The 10,815-nt window shown below is 40.3% G+C and overlaps 1 protein-coding gene across 1 annotated transcript; it reads right to left on the bottom strand.

Moving 5' to 3' along the window:
* Positions 1-499: 499 nt before the first annotated feature.
* On the bottom strand, positions 500-10,169 carry Smp_051110 (hypothetical protein; the record flags this gene model as incomplete). The annotated part of the gene is made up of 8 exons (XM_018798362.1): positions 500-634; positions 678-745; positions 779-846; positions 881-927; positions 9,240-9,376; positions 9,411-9,567; positions 9,600-9,834; positions 9,961-10,169. 8 exons carry the CDS (start codon positions 10,167-10,169, stop codon positions 500-502), a joined length of 1,056 nt encoding a protein of 351 aa, XP_018653312.1.
* Between the last annotated feature and the right edge of the window lie 646 nt (positions 10,170-10,815).

Here is a 10,815-nt window from a genome sequence, read left to right as displayed (position 1 = left end):
ATTTTCACCACTTGATAGGGTGAGACCGCACTTTTGGCTAGTGAAGAGTATAGAGAAGTCTTCAAAATGTCCTTGAAGTGAGAAACTTGACCGCTTGGCTTTAATAATGTCGTTTAAGACTGAATGAGGTAACTAAATGTTAGAGGCATATTATTGAGGTAATATTAACACAGAGCAATTTATATTACCACTATTACTGAAGACAACCGAGGGGAACGGTACAGAAGCCTAGTAACGCCATTAACTAACTTGAAATTTTTGCAGAACTTTAGAATCTAGACAGACCTTTTCCAGTTACACACGAAAGGTTTAACACTACTGAAGTACATCAAAGAGACTATGTTGCAAACATCCCAATGAAGAATATCTATATCGACCATTGATACTGAAGAACCAGAGCACTCAAATACAAAGATTTGAGTAGAGCTGTTTGTTAGAAAATAATATTAAGAGAATAATTTGTAGTTATATTTATAAACTGCCAATGTCAACGAAATATTTATGCACTTCGATTCCCTTTCTCTCGAAGACACTGCTGTTTTAATATTTTGGTATTGATCTCCTCCATTTCCATATTTTTAACATACTTTTCTTGAGTTTCTTTCATTTCGCCAATCAATTGGATTATTTTCGTCTACATGATAAGATGTTGCATCTACACAAATTCAATGACTTACAGATACTTTGTATTGCTGAATAGCTCGTCGTCTTTGCCCTTGGCTTGTAAATTGAGGGTTAGCCTTTCCTGAATATTACGTTAGTCAATCCAGCTACAAACCTATGACAGTGTAGTCAGGCAAATCGGTTAATGGTCCCCATTCGTTGTTACTGGGAGGTAGGCGACGTCTTTTAATCAAAAGTTTATGCAATGTGGACAAACCTAGCCCTAAATAATCCTCCAGCTTGAAGACCAGCTGTCAGATGAATCTGTCTGGCGGTGAAAAATCTCAATACTCGCGCCATACTGTGACCTAAGTGACCTACATATCCGAATTGTTCAAATGGTTGTGGGAGGAACAGAAGGAGCTCTCCCATAACAGACTTCCACATTTAGCAGAAATAAATCAACGATGCCTATAGGTGGGAACATGGGTATGTGAAACAATGAAAAGAGAAACAGTAGTAAATTATAGTGTAATGCTATTCAAATGGTTCAAATGGTTGTGGATGGAAAGGAAGAAGAAGCTTTCACTCCACGGGCTTCCGTGTCTAGTAGCAGTGGATCACCAATACCTCCAGGCAAAAACCTAGGTATATGAACGATAATAGAGGGAAAAAAAGAATTTGGTAAATCATAATAAGTTATCCTTAGTCCTTAAGAATAAGTCAAGTTTCCTCTTAAAGGACTCCTGGGAAGTCGCTTGGACTAGCTCAGTCGGCAGCGAATTCCAGCATTTGACAACTCTTATGAAGTAAAAGTTGTGTCTACAGTCTGTTCTGCTATGTTAGGTCTCCAGTTTCTGGGTGTTACCCCTTAGGATTAAGTTGGGACTAAGCTCAAGTAGATGTTTAAGGGGATGATCAAAAGTGTTAAGAATACTGTAAGTCATAAGAAGGTCATCTCTAAGACGCCTATACTCCAACGGGTAAAGGTTAAGTGATTGAAGGCGCTCTTCATAAGGTTTGAATTTAAGTCCCCGAACTGATTTCCTGGCTCGCCGTTGGAAACTCCGGAGTGTCCTTATCCTTTTGAAGTGAGGGAGGGAATACTATGTTTCTGTATTCTAAATGGGGACGAATAAAACCGTTGAAGATTATGTGGGAAGTTCTTCCGTCAAACTGGCTCAAAATGCGCTTCAATGTTACAAGTGCAAGGTTTGCTCGAAAGGTGTTTTTGTCACTGTTAGTGTAAGACTTCAAATCGTAGGAAACCAGCACTCCTAAATCTTATTCAACTCGGGATACTTCTAGAGAGGAGTTTCCTGAGTTGTAACTGTAGTCCCGATTCCTTACGAATATGTCAAGTTTCAGGAGTGTTTATGATGCTATAAGTCACTAAAACCTTGCCTTTGGGACGTTCATATCACAATGGGTTAAGTTTCAGTTATTTGAGACGCTCCTCAAAAGGCTTGAATTTGAGTCCTCAAACTGATTTCGTGGCTTATCGTTGGACACACTCCAGTGTATTTTCAACCCTTCGGAGTGAGAGGAAACCCTATATTTCCATACTCTAAATGGAGCACCTTTATGTTGGAGTTCCATAATTTATGTACTTACTTACTTACGCCTGTTACTCCCAATGGAGCATAGGCCGCCGACCAGCTTTCTCCAATCCACTCTGTCCTGGGCCTTCTTTTCTAGTTCTATCCAGTTCTTGTTCATTCTTCTCATGTCTGTCTCTATTTCTCGGCGTAATGTGTTCTTTGGTCTTCCTCTTCTCCTTTGACCTTCAGGATTCCATATGAGGGCTTGTCTTGTGACGCAATTAGGTGATTTCCTCAAAGTGTGCCAAATCCACTTCCAGAGCTTCTTCCTGATTTCTTCCTCTGCTGGAATCTGGTTTGTTGTCTCTCACAGTAACTTGTTGCTGATAGTGTCTGGCCATCTGATCCGAAGTATCTTGCGTAGACAGCTGTTAATAAACACTTGTATCTTCTGGATAATGGCTTTCGTAGTTCACGTCTCCGCCCCACACAGTAGAACTGTCTTGACATTTGTATTGAAAATTCTAATCTTGGTGTTGGTTGACAATTGTTTTGAGTTCCAGATGTTTTTCAGTTGTAGGTATGCTGCTCTTGCTTTGCCGGTCTGCGCCCTCACATCTGCATCTGATCCACCGTGTTCATCAATGATGCTGCCCAGATATGTAAAGGTTTCCACACCTTCCAAAGCTTCTCCGTCAAGTGTAATTTGATTGGTGCATATTGTATTGTATCGGAGAGTCTTGCTTCTCCCTTTGTTTATATTGAGACCTACTGCTGCTGAGGCTGATGCTACACTGGTCGTTTTCTCCTGCATTTGTTGTTGCGTGTGTAATCGAATAGCCAGATCATCTGCGAAGTCTAAATCGTCCAGCTGCATCCTAGCTGCCCACTGTATCCCGTGATTTCCTCCAGATGTTGACGTCTTCATGATCCAGTCTATCACCAGGAGAAAGAGAAGGAGTGAGAGTAAGCAACCTTGTCTAACACCGGTCTTTACCTCGAACGAGTAGGTGAGTTGTCCTCCGTGGACGATTTGGCAGTTTAGTCCATCATAGGAGTTCCGTATGATATTGACTATCTTCTCAGGCACGCCGTAGTGTCGAAGAAGCCTCCATAGTGTTGTCCTGTCCACGCTATCAAATGCCTTTTCGTAGTCGATGAAGTTGATGTAGAGTGATGAATTCCATTCGATTGATTGTTCTACAATGATACGTAGAGTTGCGATTTGATCTGTGCACGATCTATCCTTACGAAATCCAGCTTGTTGATCTCGAAGTTGGGCATCCACGGAATCCTTCATCCTGTTTAACAATACTCTGTTGAAGACTTCTCCTGGCATTGAGAGAAGAGTGATGCCCCTGTAGTTGTCGCACTTGCTGAGATCGCCTTTCTTTGGTATCTTGATCAGAAGTCCTTTTTTCCAGTCTGTTGGTACTTGTTTTTCGTCCCAAATCTTACTAAAGAGGATGTGGAGTATCTTTGCAGTTGCTGCTACATTTGCTTTCAGTGCCTCTACCGGGATGTTGTCTGGTCCCGCTGCTTTGCCGCTCTTGATTTGTCTAATGGCCATGCTGATCTCTTCAATTGTTGGTGGGCCAACATCGATTGGGAGGTCTGTCGGTGCTGTTTCGATGTTGGGTGGGTTCAGTGGAGCTGGTCGATTCAAGAGTTCTTTGAAGTGTTCTACCCACCTGTTTCGTTGTTCTTCAATGTCGGTGATTACTTTGCCTTCCTTGCTTTTCACTGGTCTTTCTGGCTTACGGTAATTTCCAGAGAGTTTCTTTGTTGTATCATACAGTTGTCTCATGTTTCCCTCTCTTGCAGCCTTTTCCGCTGTCATTGCTAAATCTTCCACATATTTACGTTTGTCGGTTCTGATGCTCCTCTTCACTTGCTTGTTTGCCTCTGTGTATTCGGCTTGTGCCTTGGCTTTTTCTGCTCTTGTTCGGCTGATATTGATTGCTGCCTTCTTGTTCCTCCTTTCTTCAATTTTATCCAGTGTACCAACAGTGATCCATTCCTTGTGATGGTGCTTCTTTTGGCCCGAACCTCTTGACATGTTGAAACGGTTGCCTCCTTGATACCTTTTCAGTTGCGCTCCATGGTAGTTCCCTCTTCATTGAGTAGATCATGAAAGGCCTGGAACCTGTTGCTGAGGGCTATGTTGAATTTGTTGAGTTTGTCAGCATCTCGAAGAAAGATCGTATTAAACTTTTGTGATGTTGTCCGCGCCGTTGTCCAGTGCTTCTTGAGTTTTAGTTTTATCTTGGCTACCAGCAAATGATGATCGGATGTTATATCAGCTCCTCTTCTGGTTCTCACATCCTCCATCGTCCTCCTGAACTTTTTGTTGATGCAGACATGGTCGATTTGATTCCGTGTAGTGTGATCCGGTGAAATCCAAGTGGCTTTGTGTATGTTTTTGTGTGGGAATATGGTGCCACCTATGACCAGTTTATTGAAGGCACATAGGTTTGCAAATATTTCACCATTTTCGTTCCTTTCTCCCAGTCCATGTTGTCCCATGACGTCTTCGTATCCAGTGTTGTCCATTCCAACCTTAGCATTGAGATCTCCCATCAGAATTGTCAGGTCCTTGGTTGGGCACTTCTCGAAGATCGACTGCAGCCTATCGTAGAATTGGTCTTTAGCGTCTTCATCGTAGTCGTTGGTAGGCGCATAGCATTGGATGACGTTCATTGTAATGCCCTCTCTCTTTGTTTTGAAGGAAGCTTTGATGATCCTTGGTCCATGAGATTCCCATCCAATAAGTGCATTTTGTGCTTTTCTGGACAGCATCAATGCAACTCCTTGTGTATGTGGGGCATTTTCTTCTTCATGACCGGAGTATAACAGAAGTTCTCCTGAAGACAGTCGTTGTTGTCCAACCTGCGTCCAATGTGTTTCGCTGATTCCAAGCACCTCCAGGTTGTATTTTCTCATTTCTGCAGCGATTTGAAGGACTCTTCCGGTCTCCCACATTGTTCGGACGTTCCATGTACCTATAAAAATTGTCGCTCTGGTTGTAAGAAGGTGCATCGGCCTCATGACTTCCGAAGGAACTCGGCTTTCATCATGAGACGTCATAATTATTCCTTCTACTCCCAGGGCAGAGTTTGGAAAGTTTGAATGATTTTTTCTGGTTAGCGTTTTTTCAGCGAGTTGATTTTCTACGGGATGGGGTCGCTGACCCCATGCCCAAGCCTCCTCCTTTACCCGGGCTTGGGACCGGCAGTAACCCCCAGAGGAGCTACAGGCGGAGTTAATTTGTGTACTTAGTCTGCATTATGTTTTAAAACAACCACTTTACACTTTGAAGTGTCGGAAGTAATAACGTTCTTGTCCGCCCAACTTCGAAGTCGAGTCGAACCCTCCTGAATTGCCAACTTATCATGTTGGTCGCAAAATTCTCTCCATTGGTTTACTTGGCCAGCGGAAAGGGATAACTTAGACACTTTCTGAGGAAGGTCATTTATATTAATTGAAAGAAAAGAGGTCTCTCTACTGAGTCCTGGAGAGACCCCACTAGGAAATTCTGTAGCATGAGAAAATTAATGTGCCCTGACCTTAAAAGGTTGGTTATTAAGATATAAAGTAAATCCACTCAATAATTGTAACTCAGTATCCAACAGTCTGAGCACTTTGACAAAACATGTATGAGTGATCCTACCAAAAAGCTTTTGGGAGCACAAAGTATATCTCCCTTCCCCTTACGACCATCTATGGTTTTCCATCTATCCATGGCTGTCAACAGGTTGATTATACAGGAGTGATCCTTCCTGAAATTTTGTCGGCGTGAAAGAAACTTTACGAATGGAAAGTGGCTACATAGTTCGTTTTATATCAAGAACTTATCGAGAGAAGTGCTACCAGACTGAGGGGTGATCTGAACGACCTCCTTTGAAAATAGGCTTTATGTGTGCCAGATTCCAAGTATTACGTACTGCGCCTTGGCCTGGCGAATATGAGAGCATAAAACTAAGTGTTGTTGCCAAGACTGAAGTCTTTTCCCACAGCATAGCAGAGTGTATCGTGTGTAAGGCAGAAGTGCATTTATTTAGATTCTGCAATTTTCAACGCAACAATCTAGCTCTTAGGTCTACTTCTGAGATTGGTTTCTTACTTGTTTGAGATGATTGCATGTGTTCTTGCCATTGGTTCGCTCGTATTTTATCCAGAAGTTGTTAAACCCAGAGTTTTGACTGTCTCGGTGTTTATGCGCCGTTAATAGCCTCACAACATTGCTCTCCGAGTCCAGTGAGCCAAAAGACAATAAGAGCTTTAAATTGCCTTGTGATTACGCGAGAAATTATATATTGTTTTTGTTCACACCTTATACTTCGAATGTAGTATCAAGCCATGGAAATCGGTATAGATATCTATAAACATGTACGTCTTCATATGACATAATTGAGTGAGCTATCTTCTTCCTGATTTTATATCATAACATGAAGCCAACTGATTGTTACTTCAGATTATTGGGACGGAATTTCGGACAGAAATATCTTTTTTAAATCATGAATCGATCAATATCAGACTATCATTGGAAACTTAAAAACACTGGACGGTATGGGACTCCTCGACAGTGCAGGTCCACCATCCCACATGCTGCACTCAAACCCATGACCCTCCGTCTCGTAGTTAAACTCTTAACCTCGAGATCATTGAGCAGACATCCAACGCTGTCAATGTCTAATGTCAATCAATCCACGATATTGTATGACCATCTTCCATTGTGTTTGGTGGTTAACTGCCTTACACTCGACACGGTTGAACTCTACTGGTTACGGCTTCTCAGGAGAACTCCGATAATTACCGGTAAAATTTTTTACTAGTGAAGAAATGATAATTACTAATATAGTAATTCTCAAAGCTCTCAGAGTTCTCAGTGGTGGTTTGACATTTGTCGGTCCACAGTTTCAATGAAATTCAACAATCTCCACAACCCCAAAACGAGAAATATCTTAATCTTGATTGCAATTCAGATCACAGAATTTTCAAGAGTATTTTTAAAATAATCTTGGTTTTAATATCATTTATCAATCTACTGAGCAGTTCGTTCGTTGAACTTATCAATTGTAACTCAATCTCGTCATGTACTGTATCTCTTCAAATCCATGCAATAAACTAAAGCTGTGTAATTTGGTATCCTCGTCAAAATTATGAGTTCCTTCATTCTTTAAATTTATTATTGCCTGTTGTTGGATCCACAATTTGAGCTACTTCAGCGTGTACAGTAAAGGTACTATGAGAAAAAAATCTAAATGCAAATAAAATCACTGGTACCAGAATTGCACCTTTCCCAGACCTTTCATGAAACCCAATTGTCAAGATAAGGAAGAAATTCATATCAGTCAATGAGCAATACGAAAAATGGCATGCCAATGCATTATGTTCCGAAAATAAGAGGTTGACTAGAAAGTGGTAATCACGTAGGAGACAATTAAATACCACTTATTACTAGCAAACGCCCCTTAAACTAACTAATCAACCACATGGAACGGAATCAGTTAGTTCACAAAGTACCTACCAAAATATGGCAGTCCGAAGCTGCCACCAGCATAAAGCAACGTTGGGTAAAACAAAGATAAAACAGTCATTTATAGATCCACTGACATCAAGGAACCAGTTCAGATTCAGAAGTGGTAGACAGTATAGTAATGATAATTGTGCTCAACTTTAAAAAAGGATGAATCCACAAGAATACAAATAATGATAAAAGAGAAGGTGAATAACGCAAAAAATGAAGGAGCTGGTCACGATAAAAACAGAAATGGAGGAGTTTAACCCATATTGCGCGAGGACGTGTAGAATTATGGTCTAAGTCGGCATTAGCATATTTATATATACTACTAGAATAATGAGCCCATTCCACGACTGTAGATTTGTCCTGATATGACTACCTAATCTATAAGATTAGACTTCTGATTTCATTGCGTGGGCACGTTTCGATTATAGGTTTTACTGATTAAGATGTCGTTAAACGCCGAATGCTTGTGGCATCTTTAAGTATTTCTTACTTTTCGTCATTCACCCTTTCGTACCTTACCATATCATCCCACAACCTGCGCAATAAGGAGAATATTCCAGCGATTTCGGGGGCCTACACAAACTGGCACTGGAAGTTCTTCGTTATTCGCTTATCAATCATGTGAAACAGACTCCCAGTAAACCACCGTTGCAGTGAACCTATGACCCGGCTCAAAAGTCTACTTTATGACCTTCTTTCAGAAAGTAGTTTGTGCCACCCGTCAAATATCAGTAGGATTACCGATGATTTATATAAACAACGTCTGATATTTATCTTATTGACTGTAAAGCAAAGTCGAACTTCTGAAATTTTATTCGTTACTTTTATTCTGTTTTCTTTCTTTTCGTCTAAATATAAAAAGTCTACTTATGTTGATATCTATTGTAGTTCTTATCATGATTGATCCCTTGACACACTAGATTTTCTTTTCGTTCATTCTTTTTTCCCTCTCTTTTACTGCTACCCAAACTCTATTTCTAAACATCCAAATTTTGTAAATGAAAACACATTATCTTGTGTTACACTCAAACAAATTATCTTTTCGGATTCATTTAATCTTCATCACACGTATGTGACTCATATAAATTGATATTTGACGGTTATTTTCTGCAACTAATTAAAACTTTAGAAGGATCACTCTAAACTATTACTGGACAGACTCTTATTGTACCGTCAAATCCTACTGCATTATCGATTTATTTTCTTATTTATTTTTTGACTTCTTCAGAATTTTCGACCGATAGCACTGAAAGGCCTGGCGATTTAACAGTAAGCAGCCAAAAAGGTTGTACTCACCTATTCCATTTTCCCCTGTTAACTTCGCACAGTAAACTCAGTACCAAAGCAATTTAACTACAATCGGTAACGAAGCCCGGTCTGTCGCGATAAATCAGCAATAATGTATTCTGAATAAAAAAGCCTACAGTCAGGTCTGTTAACGCTCACGAGTCCAGCTGAAAATAAGATGGACAATAAATAATTACTTCAAAATAAACTTTTATCAGAAACTAATGTAAAAACAGAAGCCGTTATTTAATCACAGGTCTAAAGTGCATTTAGCTCACCCTCTCTTCGGATGGCCATCCACGCTTATTTACTTTATCTCTTGAATCGTGTAAGAAAGTCTGGCCTGCAATATCCATGGCTTGTGTTATTTCTTGTCCTGGATAGGTTGCACTTCGGAGCTGTGAACGCAGAACATCTACAAATATATTAATACTGTGATGTGAACTTACCTTGAATCGTACTGTGGAATCTGTAATCACTGATACCCAGTTTACTTTTAATCCCATGTAAGGTATACGTAATAGCCAGTTCCTGCGTCAGCACGTAAGCTAGATATGCTTTGGTTGATTTCCGATCATCACATACGACCTCGAACGATCTGGTCACCTTGAAGTTTATAAACACCTGTTACTACTTACGAACTGATAACGAAACTTGTGCCCCTCCAAAGCAGTTTCAATAGTACGCAATTCCTCGGGTGTTTTCAATAGGAATGCTAAACTTGAGGTGTCTATGTTGTCGCTGCACCTGTCCTTCGCACCCATGGATGAACTTTTAATGTAAGCGGTCAGTTCATTTAGCTTGCTAGACAGTTCAGTGACTGCTTTCAGAATCATTTTCAGTGTTTTACTGTCATTATCGTGAAACCTTTTGCTGTCATGTTTACATTAACTTCAACTTACAGTTTACTAAATTCCGTTGAAGTAGATGGAAGCGGTGGTGAGAAAAGCTCTGTTTTCGATTAAATGCTTCATTAACATATATTCAATAGGTACTTACTTCGCTAAAGGTGAAAAGCTCTTAATCAAAATCTTGACAACTGGAAAGTCGACTGGGACGCATGCAGCTTCCATTTTAGTAACTTCTAGTTCTTCAGAGGTGCACAAGTAGTCGTTCATTTTACGTTTGACAGCCCTAACAATAATTTGATTGAGTGCGTTTATCAATTCACCTATTCGGCTTCTCTGCTCCACACTGCAGCGTGTCATAGTCGCGTGCATTTGTGTTTTGTAACCGAGTGCTGTAGCAAAAGATACTTTCAGCCCCTCGGTTGTGTGGTTGTCATCTGAAAACAATGACTTCAAAACGATTACAACTTACCACAACGATGTACTACTTTGCGTTTTCTCAAAGAAAAGCGACTATCGTAATCGACACTATCAAGAACATCGGTTATAGTCACACCATCCCAATAGACATAAAGTTCGCTGTTCAGCAGCCATTTACAAGGGATGACTAGAACTCGCTTTTTCTCCTTCTAATGAACCAACATGTACTGTCCTGATTGGTGCTAAAAAGCGCTGCCATAGTGTTAAAAATTATAAGTTTATTACATTCATGAACTCAGTATCTTTTGTAATGACTCCAGGACATTCGTAATAAGTCCCTGGTGAACGAGGCCAAAGTACTAACCAACAGACATACCTACAACAAAAAGTATTATATTGCAGACAGGCCTTGAGAAATGATGTCACATTATCTATTGAAATGTGTGTATCGGGGGAATGATAACCTCATAATTCTATGTTGACATACAGAGTTTATCTGTCAGTCAGATCCACCTACATTGGTGGCTTACGATAGAACACTTGAATACACTTATAGTACTCGATAGAGAAGGGTCAGTAAAAAATC

Source organism: Schistosoma mansoni, chromosome 6 (genome assembly GCF_000237925.1).
Source record: "Schistosoma mansoni strain Puerto Rico chromosome 6, complete genome".
Lineage (NCBI taxonomy): Eukaryota > Metazoa > Platyhelminthes > Trematoda > Strigeidida > Schistosomatidae > Schistosoma > Schistosoma mansoni.
Note: the sequence above shows the minus strand (reverse complement) of the source record. Positions and strands in the feature narration are given on the sequence as shown.